The sequence below is a fragment of the Zootoca vivipara genome, chromosome Z1 (assembly GCF_965207765.1).
Source record: "Zootoca vivipara chromosome Z1, rZooViv2.hap1.1, whole genome shotgun sequence".
In the NCBI taxonomy this organism is placed as follows: Eukaryota; Metazoa; Chordata; class Lepidosauria; order Squamata; family Lacertidae; genus Zootoca; species Zootoca vivipara.
In genome coordinates this window covers 4,752,656-4,770,256 of record NC_142583.1, presented here as the reverse complement: position 1 = coordinate 4,770,256, position 17,601 = coordinate 4,752,656, and the positions used below count along the sequence as shown (strand labels likewise).

At 42.4% G+C, this 17,601-nt stretch overlaps 1 protein-coding gene across 8 annotated transcripts in view; it reads right to left on the bottom strand.

The window, feature by feature from the left end:
• Nucleotides 1–245: 245 nt before the first annotated feature.
• The window catches only part of RGS12 (regulator of G protein signaling 12), a 90,756-nt gene continuing 73,400 nt past the window's right edge, over nt 246–17,601 (bottom strand). For 4 of the 8 annotated variants that reach the window (XM_088657684.1, XM_088657690.1, XM_088657709.1 and 1 more), the window contains 2 exons: nt 14,582–15,190; nt 246–3,413 (listed from right to left, as the gene is read on the bottom strand). In XM_088657684.1, the coding sequence (XP_088513810.1) occupies nt 3,058–3,413; nt 14,582–15,190 (965 nt within the window). In that variant the 3' untranslated portion in view covers nt 246–3,057. Of the gene's footprint in view, nt 3,414–12,796; nt 15,191–17,601 lie in introns of those variants that run through there. The other 4 variants (XM_060279047.2, XM_060279048.2, XM_088657715.1 and 1 more) reach the window with 2 other exon arrangements.

The window sequence follows — 17,601 nt, the reverse complement described above, 5'->3', positions numbered from 1 at the left end:
CATTAAATATCCATTGATGTACACATGTGCCTATTTGTTTGTTCCCAAAGGCAGGCTCTGTGCTCCAAGACTGCATTCCTACCCACGGCCAATGAGAAATAAACACCACTGAACGCTGTGAGGTTTACTCTTGGGTAAGTGGGATTAGGATTTCAGCCTTAATTTCCTTCCTATTGTAGATTTTAAAAACCAATGTAATGCATCACTCCTCATAGTCCTTTTCACATGGAAAGAACAGGAAAGACTGAAAGATTTAATATTGCTTTAATATCATACAAGCAGATTACATGACCATTCGTATATTACACTGTAGACTGATTCCTTAGCATCATTATGACAAGATGTTGTGTTCTTAATTAAGCTAAACTGAATTCTTGTTTTACACACACAACTGGATTAATTCCAAAGCTCAAATTGCATTCATTTCTTACTTCAAACAAAACAAAATTAGTATTTTAAAATAACTGATTTATGCAAGTTGCGATAATAGATCATTGTAAAGAAAAAATTGCAATAATAGATCATTGTAAAGAATTTTTTTTGAAGAGTGATGGGCAATCTGATATTTAAATTACATATGTTTCCCAATGACAGATTTTTACTACTCAAATTCCGAATGAAAATTTAAGATTGGTTCCAGAGGGCAAAATATTTGCAGTTCAATAGATCATTAATTAATTGAGATGAAAAAGCAGTTGACACACCAAAATAGTTTCTTTCTTTTTCTTCCACTTATATGCATGACTCTCCAGATTCAGCAATATAGGATTGTTAGTCTGTATGTTTTTTGTTATAGAATGTACTGTGCAAGTGTGGCAAGTTCACTATTATGTTTAGCATTACCTGCTTCTGTTGAAAAACTGAGAGGCTGCTTCCTATTGACTCATTACAGCTGCACAGAGAGGCCCAAACTGATTATACTGACACTAATATTTTCCTTTCTCTGATGTCCAGAAGAATACACTGATGTGCCAAGATCATCACTGGCTGTGCAGCCCCACAGCGCTGGATTCTCACCACCAGCCATGGGTCTGTTCTGACAGTTTCCTGTAACATTTTCAGCTGAATTGTATAATGAAAGTGTTTCCATATTTACATATGCTTCTCATGCTACATATACACACCTACCAAGTACAAGGAGGCGACAACTGGTGATTTTATCTCAAACAGGGGCTCCTACATCCTACCAGACCACCACAATGAGTGTACAGGCAGCAACCGTTTTAGACACAGACTGTGCATGTGTGTATTGTGCCAAACCTGGAAATGACCCCAAAGTCACATAAAGGGGTGAAACGGGGCTTGGGCGAAACGGGGTGTTTGCAGGCTTTTTCAATGGTGTCTCAAATATATGCAATTTCACTTTGAATGTGTGGTGCCTGGGAACATAACCCGTGTGTAAATTGGGAGTTGACTGTACCTATCCCAGCTAGAAGAACGCATCTCCACAGTCTGCATTACTTTCTGCCCGTTCTATGGAACCACAACGTTGTCATTGTTTGTCCCACTTAAGTACCGTAATTGTAGCCAGGAAAATGGTGCACACAACGGGCCAGGATTTCACCAATCTTCTCTTCCCACTTCACTTTGGGAGCTACTTCCTAAGGCCGTATCTTCTATTGATAAAATTTCCAGTCTGGAGGTACAGAATTTCTCCATACTAGTTCCTGGGGGCCTTTTATGTCCTTATACAGCACAGAGTAATTTCAGAATTATAAATCCTGGAATGGGGGCCTTTGGCCTTACAGATGTTGCTGGACTCATTAGTCAAGAGTCTGCATGGCCAACGGTCAGGGATGATTGTAGCTCAACAACACTGAGAGCCTCATGATCCGCTGTCTAGTTTGTATTAAAATTGTCTCCTTGGCCAGCCTCAGCTTATAATGGAAAAGACTCTATGAAAGACAGTGGAGACGATCTATATGCATTTTTCCTTGTTTGTTTGTTTTGTACCACAAATGAGCTTTCTTAAGATAAGATATTGAACTAGGGCAGGAATAGATATCCTGGACTATTATATTCATGTAGCTACCAATACTCAGCAGGTGATCCTGTTGTGTACTTTTCATTTACCATACTTATTTCCCAGCATGGAAGTTGATATTCAACCCGTGAAAGACTAGAGACATGGTTAAATGGATCTGTGGATTTAACATGCAGTTTTTTACAAAATGTAAATAGAATCAGCTGAGTGGGTGGGTAATAATTATTAGGCTCACAGCAGGCATCTCCCTCCTGCTGATTCTATTCCCATTCAACAACAACAACAACAACAACAACAACAACAACAACAACAACAACAACACTTTAAACAACACATTTAACTTCACGTCTCATTAGCCTTAAGAATTTTAATTTAATTTACAGATTTATATCTGGAAGGGAATAGCTGGAGAAGTTCAGGTGAGGGACCTTCGAGAAGCGTGATCTTTGTGAATGAGAAGGCAAACTGACTTTATACACACTGCCCAGACTATTATGCAGATGAGAACAACCTTCAGATGCTGAACTTCTTCGAATTTTGCAATGCAGCTCTCATCCTAAGAAAATTACTAAAATGCATTTAAAATGTATATTTTATGATAAATACATTTATATATGCTTATATTTAGAGAAAATATATTTATAAATGCATATTTTGTGACACAGGTGCCATCATCTTAAGGGGACGGGGGGCACCCTATGTAATGCTGCGTGACACCTTGCACGATGTCAGGGAGCAGAGCCAAACACCCCCTGAGTATTGGCTCAGCTCAGCCCCCTCAAAAATACCAGGGGGGGAGGGGAGTGAGAAAAATGCCTCGGTCCCTCTGAGTTGGCATGCTTCTTTTGTGAGAAGATACATTCAGATATATGTATTTTAAAACATATTTATGTACTAATTTGTGTATGTTTCCCCCCCTAAATTTTATAACAAGACTGTTGTTGTTTTTGGCTGGATTTTCTCAGATGCTGTCAACAAGTTTCACTGTCTCCTAGTAAAAAAGGGAATTGTGCAGCTTGTGTTTATGTTCCAAAGGCAATAAATGTACTAGCGCTTGCATGCGTATTGCAATTTCATACAAATGTTGCTTTACATTCATCATCCTTATTTTTCTCGCTCTTAGCAGCAATAAGAGATGGAAGATCTGATGTCCTGTAGACTCCTGTTCGCATCCTCCCTCGGCAAGATTTTAACTCTGCAATGCAGCCTTCAAAACTGAGGTTCCCTTCGGATTCACTACAAGACCATGCCAAGCCATCTTCTGGAGCAACTCTATCCACATCTATTACACAATTTACAGGGAGTTTATTTCTGAACGTTTCCCCCCTAAATTCAGCAGCATTAAAGTCGTGACTAGTTTTTTTAGAACTTTGTTCATAAAGGTTTCCTCCAGCTACTTGCACATCATTTTTCTTTCTGTGGCTCACACCTAGAACAGAAAGACAAAAAAGGGGATAATATTTATTATGCTTTGCTTTACACAAGGCAAATTTTACAGTCTATCATGTTTCAACAGCTTAGATATTTTGTTATCCTATTTTTGTGGTGCAAAATACTAAAATTTATTATATCTGAGCTGATTCCGTAAAACTTTGTGATTTTAATTGTAAATTTATACATTGGTTTGTGCATCTGTCATGGCAGAAAAAGTAATGAATGCGTACAAAAATTGATAAGAATATAAATATATTATTTACAAACTTCCAAATAATGTAATCACAATAGGCCAGGACTCTCATTCAAAACCTGTGATTAGAAAAATTAAATATAGCTATAAAAGCAAATAATATAGTATAAGATATTTGGTAATCAAATCACCATTCCAGTTCCTTACGTATCAATGAAGATTTCTGAGAGTGAAGGCAATTAACAAAATGTGGGATCTATCCAGCCTCATATAACCAATTCTTGCATGGAGGGGTTAAGACCATAGCGTTTTCTGATTTTAAATCTCTGCTGGGGCTCTCTCACCAAAGAATACTTGCCCCAAACCTGGATCTACTCATCCAGGGAATTCTCCTTTTGTATTTGATCATATCTACTGTACATTTTCCCTTTTTACCAAATACAACATTAACCAACACACACAGACTTTTAAAAGCCAAGTTACCCTGTCAAGAAGGCTGCTCAGTATTAGCAGCTTAGTTTCAGGAGAAGTTTAAGCCAGAATGGGCCCATAATTCCTCCCGTAAGTAATATATGCAACCCATTGCATGCTTGCATGGGAGTAGATCCCACTGAACACTGTATGACTTGCAGTTGTTTGATATTTTTATGCCTCTTATGTCTTGACCTTTTAAATTACTTCTGCATCTACATCTGGTGAGAAATTGATCTTTCGCAGGATATGCACAGTGTCTCTGAAACAGCCTTGGGCAATTATGTCCCAGGCCCTCCATTTTTGTCTGGGAATGCTTTCCCCATATAATGCAAAATAAGCACTTAAGAGCTGAGGCTACACCTCCGCTTGCTTAAAGGAGGCCTCGCTCAAGGCCATCCCCCGGCATACGTGCCAAGTTGCTGTCGGAGAAATAAGGGACCAGGCGGAAGTAGCAGACCGGAAGTAGCGCTGCCGCCATTTTGGAACATCCCCAAGCTGTGGCCCTCCAGATGTTTTGGCCTACAACTCCCAGATGTTTTGGCCTACAACTCCCATGATCCCTAGCTAACAAGACCAGTGGTCGGGGAAGATGGGAATTGTAGTCCAAAGCATCTGGAGGGCCGAAGTTTGGGGGTGCCTGGAAGGAACCCCTTTCTTTAACTATGCCGATGACAACAATCAAGAACTTCTTATACCAACTGCTCAATATTCTCAGTGGAGGGGTTAGGTTAAGTAATATGTTTGATTGCTGAATGTGTAAGTATATGTCTGGAAGCAATGGATAATGGTTATTGTATTTCCATTTGTTTACAATGTGTAAAATCCAAATTTGTTAAAAAGAAGAGACGGGGCTATGACTGACAGATCTCAGAGCTAGTTTTGACCTAGCATGGAAAAGGGAAGTTGTATTTTGAAAGTTTATTGCACACCAAAAAAACAAACAAACATAAACAAACAAACAAAAACAGGAAAAGATGAGATGCTGGATGAATACCGGGACACAAATTTATTGGTTAGCAAAAGAACTGCAGCAAGCTACTCCTATTTAAACATTACAATATTTAAATATTTAAAGCCCCACCCACCAGCCATTGGGTGGGAGGCAGTTCTTCCTTTCTTCATGCCCTTCTTCAGACAACCTTAGTTCAGAGCCACAGAGCAACCTCTAGTTCTGTTCCTGGCTCCCCATGGCCCACACATCCAGGTAGGCCCATCATACACCCCTAAGTCAATTAGTCTTCAATTGTGAGACAGACAATCAATCAATCAATCAATCAATCAATCAATCACAAGGCTTATATTCCCTCATCCTTTACTAGGCTGATGGCTGATTATTTTGTCTCTTCCAAGTCATCCAGTGGTGTAGCAGAGGAAGAGCACGCTTCTAGGATGTTTCTGAGCAGGACCGATGCTATCATCTGCTGGTACACCAGAGAAATTATTGGATTCTCTTTGCTCCGGCAAATGAGTGACGTGATGATGAAGCCTTCAAATTTGTTTATGACAGATTAGCATAAATTGGAGAATGAGGAAAATAACCAAGCAGAGGTTAGATTTCCTCTTTTTTTTGATGGGGTTCATAGTTTACATGAGCAGGTTAAGTGGTAACCCTTCTTTCCAAGCTTATTTGCTTTTCTAATGAAGAGCTAAAGAAATAGGTCACTTTCAGTTTCTAATTTTCCCACTCTACATTGCCATATCAGTTTGTGATTTGTTTGTTTTTGTAAAAAAAAAAACAAGTCACCATTAAAACCTAGCAGGGTTTTAGTGAAGATTTGTCTTCGTATATTCAGTTTTGCCTACCTACACATTTCCCTCAAAGCTATTTTTCCTTATATGTAATGCATTTTTGTATGCCGTTTTCACTAATAAATGCAAACTTTACCCTGGTTTCTTAATATTCGTGCACATTACTTGGCTGGAGAAATGCACTGCAAAATTCAGAGAAGTGCCAATTTCGCAGGGTGGCTGCATTTTGGCTTGTGTATTCTTCTGGAGAACGCTGATTGGGTAGGTTTGCTTTTAAATTCCAAGCCAATTGAATTTCTCTGCCTTCCCTAGCTAAAGGTTGTGTGTCACTTGACTGAAGACCTTTTGTATAAGCTGAAATTTATCCAGTCAGAAGTGGGGGCAAATACTTCCAGGTACAGTGGTACCTCTACTTACGAATTTAATGCGTTCCAAATGCACATTCGTAAGTAGAAAAAAATTGTAAGTCGAATCCCATAGGAATGCATTGGGAGAAAAAATTCGTAAGTCGAAACAACCCTATCTAAAAATTCGTAAGTAGAAAAAATCCTATCTAAACCGCATCCAAGATGGCGGACAGAACTCCATTCGTAAGTAGAAACATTCGTAAGTAGAGGTACCACTGTAATTTATAATTCTCAGATGGAGGGTTGTATAGAAATTAATAATAATAATAATAATAATAATAATAATAATAATAATAATGCACATCTACTTAGAAGTAAGCTGCATTGAGTTTAACAAGACCTACTCCCTCTTAAGTGCGCACAGGATTGCAACCACAATTAATTATTTTCTATAAACAGAAAATCAAAATGTCAATTCTTCAGCCTGAACAGGCATGAAAGTCACTGAACTTTCCAGTCCGCCGCAGGTACAACACTCACAAATGAAGCATTCCTATAGGGGCTCTTTACCGACTCCCAACTTCCACAGCTTGGACTGCACAGTTCTCTTCTGAACCAAGGTAATACCCTATTTAATCACATAGCATCCTGGTCTTTGCAGGAGAAGATGACGAAGAGAGAAATTAGAAGCAGGAGCAGAGGATTGGGGTGGCTGCAAGAGGAGGTGGAGGTGACAAAGGTAATCTTCTCTCAGCAACTAAATATAACAATCTACATCAACCTCTTCTGAACCACAGTGTAATTTTCTTGTTTTATTAGATGCTGCAGGATTCACAGATGCTTGGGTTCTTTGCAAGTGAAGAGGATAAAGGGAGGACCAGGGGGAGAGGATCTGGGTGGCTCTAAGGGGTATTTGAGATCACACAGGTAACCTTATTGCAGCTTATTTATTTAGTTAAGATGTTAAGTGTTTGCACAACTGTAGAATTAAAGTGCCCACTGATTTTTTGCAAAGGAGGACAGGGAGAAAACAAGAACAGGTGGAGGAGGTGGCATAATGTTTTTCCCATCAGAGAAGCAACTGTAACAAAAGAGACTCCTTCAGAACCAAGGTAAAATACTTTATCAGTTCAGTTGGGTGCTAGGTATTTGTAAAACTGCAATTCCACAGTATCTTTGCAAGAGGGGAGGATCGGGAGGAAACCAGAATACCGTAACTTCGCCACACACCCGTGACCTCCTCTTCTAGAAGGAGTGGGCATCTGCCATTGCTGGAATAGTCATTCCCAGCTAAGCCCCACTGTGTGAAGACTTCCTGTTTCTGTTGATGAAGTGCAAGGCATGCTTCTGTGGCAGTGAGACCCTGAGGCCATTTCAGCCTCATTGCCTTTTCCTCAGACACATTACACAGGTTGATTTAAATCAGAAAATAACTCACTGATGTGCTGAACTTTGGAAATCCCCCGTCACCGCTGCAATTTCTGGGTGCTGCCCGGCAGGTGGTAACTTGTGACAGGATATTTTCAGTGGTGGCTCCCATTTGTGGAATTGCCCTTCCTGGGGAGTTGTTTCTATCTTTCCTCATTATCAATATTCAAGAGGCATTTTTAAAAGTCCCTGTTCACCCAGGCCAGGTGTCTGATGGCTGAAAGATACAGAACCCGGCAACCTTGGAATGATTAGGCCGTGAGAGTATGTGAGACTGTTTTGAAATGTTTCTTTAAATGCGTTTAATGTTTTTATATGCTTTTAATTGTTTTGTATATATTTTAAATACTTTTTCATTTTTTAAAAACATGTATTCTTTTACCCTTTTTCTGTTTGTCACCCAGAGCTCTTTGGGGAGCAAAGGAGGTGCAGTGATAGAGCCAGATATCCCTCTGGTTGAAAATCCATTACAATCCAAAGGGAATGTTACCTCATTTCCTGGCCGCAGTTCCCTATCCACCCTGGCTTATGCAAATAACTAACAAGATCAAACAAATTGGCTTAAATCCTGAAGATCTTTTTAATGGAACTCTGAACAAGGCAAAAATAATTATTACTCAGAGACTTCACGATGTCAAATTACAACAAGAAGATGCCTTTCTCCCGGAGAATTATAGATGTCTAAAATCATGGCCTAATTTTACAGCTGCCCCTTACTTATCTAACATCACTAACGAAGCTTATAGATGGGCCTTCTCTAGAGCCCGCTTTGAGACAATGCCCTCAGCGGTGCTGTACGGTAAATTTATGCGGGTACCAATTCATGAGCGCCTTTGGCCTTGCATGTCTAACAAGGTAGAATCTGTGACTCACATTCTTTTATTTTGTGAATTTTATAGTGAAGAACGAGCTCAACTCATTTTACCCCTTTTATCAAAATTTACACCCTTGCAATATTATTTGGAATTTCCCCCTGAACTCTTACGAAAATTCCTTCTGGAAGATTCCTCAAGCCCAGTGTCATATGACGTGGCTAAATTCTGCACTTTAGCTATCAGGAAACGTAAATCCCTTCTATTGAATGACACATTGCAAATCCCTTTTGTGTAATTGTTTTATTCCTGGTGTTGTTATAGCTGATTTTCTTTCGTTTGGAATTATGTTATTCCGTATTGCTGGCTTTTGCTGTAATAAAAACTGAACTGAACTGAGATAGAAATAAAATAAAGAAATACAGTATCCCCCTGCCATTGATGATTCTCCACCTCCCATTGTGTGTTCCATTGCCAGTTGCCCCTCTCCCTGCTTCTCTCCCTGCATGTTTATGCTTCATTATTATTTTCCTTTGTCATCCCAGGCAGGAGAATCTCAGCCTGTACCCTGTAGCTGTTCAAGGAATACACAGAAACATTATTTATCGAAAAACATACTTAGAGCTGTGCAGATGTGCAGGTGCACATTGAGAAGCAGCATCTAAAAATAAGGATTCATATGACCACATAGGCAATAAAATGGAGGCTAAAACTTTCTTCCCACAGAATCACTGCAAGGCCAAGGATGAGGCAGAGGAGGAAGGTTTAGAAAAGAGTGCCAAACAGGTTTTCAAGGAAGGACACCACATTCGCCGATATCAAGACTGTGCAGCTGGTGCTCATGAGATGATAGGCAGTAGGAAAACACAGGAACTAAAAAAGCTTGGCATGAATCTGCCCTGAGAAAGCCTGGAATAAAGGCCAGAACTAGCAGTATCAACACAAGTGGGGATGAACATCATGAGAAAGCAAGAAAGGATATCGGTAAAGCGCAATCCCCCCCCCCAAAAGTGAATCAAGCCTAACTCTTCTAATCCTGAACTTTTTCAATCTCTCACTCTCTTCCCTCCTAGCTTGCTTTGAGGGACTATTCTCGGGAAGGAAAAGGGGCAGAAGAATTTGCATGTTTCTTGGCAGTATCAGCCCACTGGAGACTGCAAAGAAGATGAAGGTGCATTGGTTAAAGTTCAGGAGGGAGGCGACCAGTAGGATTTGCCTTTCCATGGTTTTCTGCTTTGTTTTATTCAAGCTCACTATAGTATCTGCTCTGAGTATCTGTCTGAAGAAATGCAGATCTGGATGTCAGGTGGGTATCTGTCTTGTACCATCTGACTCTTCATCCTACAGACTTCTCAGTCTGAATTTTGTTGCTCTGGCAACCTCTTTCCTCTAATTCCCCAGATCTGTGGCGCTGTGGTCTAAACTACTGAGCCCCTTGGGCTTGTCGATCAGAAGGTCAGCGGTTCGAATCCCCGCGACAGGGTGAGCTCCCGTTGCTCGGTCCCTGCTCCTGCCAACCTAGCAGTTCGAAAGCACGCCCAAAAGTTCAAGTAAATAGGTAACGCTCTGGCGGGAAGGGAAACGGCATTTCCGTGCGCTGCAGAGCGGACAAACGCCAGCTCCCTCAGCCTGTAAAGTGAGATGAGTGCCGCAACCCCAAAGTCGTTTGCGACTGGACTTAACTGTCAGGGGTCCTTTACCTTTTTTATAGGGATTGGAGAAATCTCTCAGCTGCACAGAGGGGGCCTTTGAACTTCCTCGTTTATAATAAAGGTAAAGGGACCCCTGACCATTAGGTCCAATTGTGACCGACTCTGGAGTTGCGCGCTCATCTTGCATTATTGGCCGAGGGAGCCGACGTATAGCTTCCAGGTCATGTGGCCAGCATGACAAAGCCGCTTCTGGCAAACCAGAGCAGCACATGGAAACGCCGTTTACCTTCCCGCTGTAGCGGTTCCTATTTATCTACTTGCATTTTGACGTGCTTTCGAATTGCTAGGTTGGCAGGAGCTGGGACCAAGCAACAGGAGCTCACCCCGTCACAGGGATTCGAACCGCCGACCTTCTGATCAGCAAGCCCTAGGCTCAGTGGTTTAACCACAGCGCCACCTGGGTCGTTTATAATAGATTGAAATTTAGGATCTCTTAACGAGGTGCTTATTTTCATATAAACCAATGCCCTCAATTCTTTCACTTTGGTAGAACCAGCCAAGGTGGTGGCATTATATAATCCTGCCCCAATTTTATCTCAGCCACCTTCCGGATAGATATATGTGCTCCAGCAGAAATTATTTGAAGCTACTTCTACCAGGTGGTGAACAAATTCACACTTTTGCCTTGTGAATCAAAAGTTGAAACTGAATATAGAACAGCCAAGCTGTCAAGTGCAGATGGCAGAGTTATGGAGCCTCTGTTGATAGTCAGGTCATACTATCCAAATGTTTCACGACCACCTCCACAAGCATCTCTTTTATAGAGGCTTGATAAAAATAAGGCGCCCAGAACCAAGAAATAAGAGGGCAATCTGAGAGCAACAATGAAGCAGTGTGGCATTATACTTCAGGAATGGGAACTACTGACACATGATAAAGCAACAGTTGCTGCAAGTCATCTATGTCGGAACAGAGGTATCAGAGGTACTAGTGTGAAAGTGCCCAGAGTAGAAATCGTTTCAAGAGCAGCTTCTGGACAATTTGAGCTGGAGTGCCACAGGCTCCCCTGCCCATTATAAAGCAAAGTAATGTGTATGCCAAGGCAGTCTGCCTGTTAGTAAGGAGCTTTAATAAGTGCTTTCTCTCATACCACCCCAATCCTTCATTGAGAACAATTGGGGAGATTCTCTTGGTTGTGCTTCACTTTGGAGAAGTACATTTGGGAGTAACCAGAAAGAGTAACAGAGCCGTTAGACAGTGGAAGCATTTTTTTAAAGCAGAGGTTGGATGCATGATCTAGTTGAGATCCCTGCACTGCAGGGGGTTGGACTAGATGACCCTTGGAGTCCCTTCCAACTCCATGATTCTAGGAGGCCCTTCTGTGGCAGCACCAACTCCCCCCTTTAACTAAGTGTTTTAGCACCTCTTGAAAATATGCTTATGCTCAAGGCTTTTGCTGGCATCATAACATTATGTTTTAATTTGCCCTGAATCACAAATTATTATTTAATTTGTGCTTTAAAGTTTAGGTGTTTTGTACGCCACCTTGCTGTATGTGAAAGGCAAAATAAATAAAGGCTTAAATCAGCAAATAAATAAATAGGGATGTTGGGAGAAAATGGGCAACACCATTTCATAAATGCAAATATAACAGAACACATTCTTTCAACATTTTGCAAGTGTACAATTTTGCATGTTTTATAAAAGAGTTTAATATGAGGCAATGGTACAAGAGACTTAAAGGGGGCTCAAAGAAGAGATAAAAGGGCAAAGAAATTTGCAAGCACTAAAGGGATAATGAGGTTTCCATGACTTGCTGTAGAATGCAATATGCATGTGAGAGTGCAGATTGCATAGGACAGTGTTTCTCAACCTTTTTTGGGCCACGACACACTTGTTCTATGAAAAAAAATCCAACTCTGTGCTGCCCTATATTTAGTTTAGTTTGGAGGGGAGACGTAATCATTACACACACGGGTGCAAAAAGTGCATGGTGTAAAAGTTGGAGTTTAATGGCAAAAGACTGTTGAGGGGTTCCTTTGCGGGTCTGTTCTGCATTATGTCCTTGGCGGAGCCACTCGCCGCCTTCTCCCCGTGCGCGCAGCCCCGGCGGCGGAGTTTCTGCAGCGGAAGGGAACAAACGACGGACTGACCTCCGATCGGTCCCTGTCTGTGTGGGCTGGGGCTTCTTGGTGAGGCTCCCTTTTGAGGCTCCCACATGCGGCTCCGGAGCCGCGGGTTGCCGACCCCTGGGCTAGGAAGAAGAGCACCTCACCTTCTGCAGGACTCCTTGCCGAAGAGGCCGCTCACTCCCGCGCCGACCAAAAAACTCCCGGGCGCCGCCAGCAAGAGGAGCGAGAGCGAGACAAACAGCCGCGGTGGTGGCTGTTGAGAGCTGCGCTCGCCCCGCCCCCGTTGTGACCCGGCCGGCTTCCTTTCCGGCGGGTCAGCGCCCCTAATGGCGGCTGCCAGTCACGTGACAGGGCAGCAAATCGCCCTTCTCGTCGCCAGCGTCTCCCGGCACACCAACCAGCGTCCCGCGGCACAGTACTGTGCCGCGGAACAGCGGTTGAGAAACGCTGGCATAGGACATTGCCTCCATGCAAATAAATTGAGAAGCTGCTTTGAGGAGGATAGTTCCCCACTGGTTTTCTGTGCGTCTCCCAATTGCATTTAGATCTGCTTCTGCACATTAAATACTTTTGAATAAGAAAAAAAAAGAATTTACGAAGAACAGAGTTTATTCCTCTTCGTAGTGGTGGGAACTCAGATACAAAATATATGCAGAAACTACATTAAGGCAGCTACAGAATGAAAGAAGAGAGAAACAACAAAAGCTGCAGCTCACGGGAAGGTATGGCATGCACTAAGTACAGTTCAGTTTGAAGATTTGAAGATATTCACATATGAACTCCAGTTTAAAAATAAGACAGTCTAACTTGTAAACTCCCCTTTTTAAAACACACTCTAACTATAGATATACACAAATGTACACAACCAGGCCACAAAATACACTTCATGTACTGTATTATCATTTGGACATAACCAATTACAAGGTCATTTGATGTTTAATTTCAATAATTTTTATGGTAGCATATATAAAAACATTGTGAAAGACATCAACCTTTTCTGATTTTTCAGAGTAGCAGGACAGAAGAGTTTGGCTGTCATTCATTAGCATGTAACAATTAGGCATGTGAAGATCACTCAATAAGTACAGGAAAGAAACAAGAAATAAGCAGTCAAACCAAATGTGTTTGCATTCTACAAGGAATGATTCTACTTGGTGTTGGAATTATGAAGATAAGTACAGTCAGTTCCATCAGAGGTGGCGATCCAGCCCTTGGGACCACGTTCAATGGAGACAGCAGGAAGCAGTGTAGGCAGATTACTTTCCCCCCTGCCCAGCACCACATTCTTACCAGGCATATGGCAATTACTGAATTTCTGTGCCTTCTAGCAGATAATCCAGCTGCCCATACTGATATTTGCCTGCTGCTCAGAGTGTGCGGAGGGGTGCATCTTTGGGGAGGGGGGATGGATCTTCTCCCAGAGGTAGGTGTTACATATCTGGGATGGGGAGACATATCCATCCAGGCCTCTCTTTCTGGCCACCCCCAGGCTCCCCCTCCTTCGCACCCTTCCCCAGCCCTCCTTTGCACCTTCCCTGAGTGTTCTTGCCTGACTGCTTTGTGTCCTTGAATTCTGATAATGCTGCTTGGCTGCCTAGATGGAGGATGGAGGTGTGTGTGTGTGTGTGTGTGTGTGTGTGTGTGTGTGTGTGTGTGTAAAATCAGCCTCCTGGTAAAATTTACACTAACTGCTCTGCCCACTTTGCCCACCACTGGCATGTGCAACCTCAAAAGTGGTCCAGGAGGAACATGTTACATTTGCATGTGTCTTTAGAGATGAGAATCTATAAAAAAGTTGTCTGCGTGTGCTTTGCAAGGATGGGCCCATGACTTCCAGAAGAAATGCGGAAAGCAGGCTGGGCTTTCCCTTTCCTCTTCAATTCTTTATTATAATGGTATACAGCACAAAGAGGAAGCGACAGCAAATAATGCATGCATATGCTTGAAAAGTGTGTCTTGGAGGTTTAAATGAAAAAAAAAAACTATGTTTTGCAAGGCTCTTCCAAACAAAAATGTATTTATTTCCAACATGCAAAATAGTCATGGAGGCTTTTTATGAGTGCACAGCCAAACAAGTGATACCGCATCTGTTCTCAATTTGGAGTTTGTGTACTTAAAACAGCCTGCAGCTCAGGCTGGCTGGTCCGGAACTTGCAGCTGTCCGCAGTGTGGACAGGCAGGAGGGGCCAGGGTGGGATGTAGACAAGGGTCACAGAGGCCAAACTCTGTGCTACCCATCATAACTACGGTTTGTATATGCCCTAAAGATAGGCTTCAGTTGCACTTTTCTGCATGTTGTAAACAGATGCAACAAGTGCTGAAACAAATGTAATGGGGAATCATTTCTTATTAAAGACATTTAAAATCTGGAAATACCTGATTTGGATTTCTCATAGGTAGTTTTTTCCTGATTATCTGTTAGTGACACGGGAGGTGGATACTTGGCTCCTGCAAGAGTGTTTTTGTCTGAAGAAGAGGGTGGAGATGGCAACAACGTACTGTTAGGGCTGTTAATGTCTCCCTCAGCCACCAGAGTCAAGTCTGCTACGTTCTCATCCTCAATAGTTTGTATGCTTTCAGCCTGCAGTTCTTTTGATTGCCTTTTCCATATGGTGGCCTCCTGCGAAAGTGGAATCGGAGACAGTGGGGCAGCAAAAGGAACACTGCAAGTCTTCTGGCTGCTGCAAGTTGCCAGCACAGCTGGTTTTTGCTTGCTTTCAGAAAGAGCCATTTTGACTCCTGAGCTTTCACTACTGTTTTTCATGATGTCCACTTTGCCACTTAACTGTACGCATTTGTCCTTGACATCAGGATGTGCAATTCTCTTGCTGCAGCCTTTAGACCCTTCGGGTGTAGATGAAGAAGGCTTAGTCCCACAGGAAGGCAAATGGAGAAAATCGGGCAGAACCAAGTCTTCTTTTCTCAGCAGCCCTCGCTGGTCGTCTGCTCTGTTACTTTGCACTTTCGATATAAGTTCAAAAAACTCTATTGCAAGAAACCCATAATAGATCCATTAGTCAATACTGCAAAATTTCATGACACCACACAATCATTTTTTTCTTAACTAGACACATTTGATTCACCCACCATTTACCAACACTGAAAAAACAACAAAATCTAATACATTTGCCCACTTTCTGAGATGAAAGTCCTATAACATTATAAATAAAACTGTAAAGTTTACAAGTAACTTTAAAAGACAATAGTAATCCTAAATCTCTGATGATTTTAATAGGTGCATATTTTTTTTCTGGTACCAGCTTTTCACATTATACCTGCCACTTGTAATATTCCATATTTCGCCCTGCCTGTATTAAATACATTGAGAAAGAATGAGGATTGTTTTTTTCCACTGATTACAGGGGGGCGGGGAAACATATCTACCTGCTGAATCTGAACACAAATAGGGGGGAAAACGTGAAGAAAAAAATGCACAATGTGACACATAGGCATTTCATGTGAATACCAATTCTAACTGCAGAAGGAGATGGACAGAAAGTTATAGCCTCATCTGTCCAGGACCCAGGCAAGTTTCACAAATGAGCAGCACTCTCTGGAATCCAGAAACAACTTAGACATGCCCAAAGCAGAACTCTGAATCTGCCCATTGTTGCCTCATGCAACTAGCATTCACGGACTAGCAGTTGCATGTACATAAGGCATCACCCTTAGCCCCACCATGCATGCTGCTGCTGCCGCTGCTGCAAGAAAGAACCAGGCACTTTAAAGCCAGGACCAGGCATCTTTATTGCATGTAGGAGATGGTATGCATGAGCACCCCTTGGGTCACCATGAGTAGGTGTGATCCTTTAAGTGAGTGCATGCAAAAAAGAGAGAGAGACGTTCAGTGTGCACACCAAGCTCATGTGCTAAAAACACTTGCGGAGGCATGAAGGGTGTGCTGCCATCTTTGCTGACACATCCTCCACCTTCCTCTGCCCTCCCCCCAATTAAATTAGGGCAGGGGAAATGAGAGGTAAGGAATCTAGCTCATCAGTAGAGGATAGTTCTTGCCAAGGAGGGAACAGGGCCCACATATGCCAACATACCTAGCAGAAATGCTATGCTAATTATGTCCATTTCCATCAGGAACAGGATTTCCTGCCAGGCACACTGGGGCATGAACAGCTTTGTTTATAGCCTGCGTGAGCCGGCTATAAGTAGGGTCCTGCCTGGCAACTAATAGGGGCCCTTAGGTACAGGTAAAGGGGCCCCTGACCATCAGGTCCAGTCGTGTCCAACTCTGGGGTTGCGGAGCTCATCTCGCTCTATAGGCTGAGGGAGCCGGTGTTTGTCCGCAGACAGCTTCCGGGTCATGTGGCCAGAATGACAAAGCCGCTTCTGGCAAACCAGAGCAGCACATGGAAACGCCGTTTACCTTCCCGCTGGAGCGGTCCCTATTTATCTACTTGCACTTTGATGTGCTTTCGAACTGCTAGGTGGGCAGGAGCTGGGACCGAGCAACGGGAGCTCACCCCGTTGCAGGGATTCGAACCGCCGACCTTCTGATCAGCAAGCCCTAGACTCTGTGGTTTAACCCACAGCGCCACCTGGGTCCCTAATAGGGGCCCTTAGGGAACTGCAATATTCCTAGTTGTAGATGATGAAATGTCACTATATTTTAGGACAGAATTCTATGCTCAGTTTTCATCATCTAGGAGACCTTAGGATTGGAAATGTCTGCTTTGCCAGTAACATCACACTGATATCTGGGTTATGTTGACATAACATCATGGACACACTGGTATAATGTAATGCTAGTGTATCCCCAATGTCTATGTGACCATCACATTTTGTCAGCAAGGAATAGGCTTAGATTGAAACCTAACTCCAAGGTTTGTTCTTGGCTTGCTAATTATTTTGTACATTTAAGGGAAAACAAATTACAGTTCTGGTTTGTATGACCCAGGAAACCTTGGTTTGTTGTGCCTATTCATGCTAGGAGAGGAGCAAAGTGGGTATAGTAGAGCCACACGCACCCACACTGTGATGATGTTAACAGGCCAGGTTCACACAAGAGATAATACAGTGTCAAGGGGCTATTACTTTCCAGCCACTTCAAAAAACAACTGGGGATGAAAAAAAGCTAGTTTAGGTCAGGTTGGGCATTACAATTTTTATATTACGGTAGTCGGTCAAAAAACAATTATGTGCAATTCTTTTAATGTTCAATCTCATTCTCAGCAGATTACAAATCTGAACCCAATTACAGAACACTCACAGCAGCATATAAACCCCTGTCAATGTGCTGTAACTCATACGGCGTGGTGTGGAACTTTAGGTCTTTAGGCCTCAAGTCGTGAGTGCTTAGTGCCCTTGATCAGTTAGTGACATGGGTGGTGGCAATTATAGAGAAAAGCAATTTTGCACAAAAAGGAACACTTTGCACAGTTTCA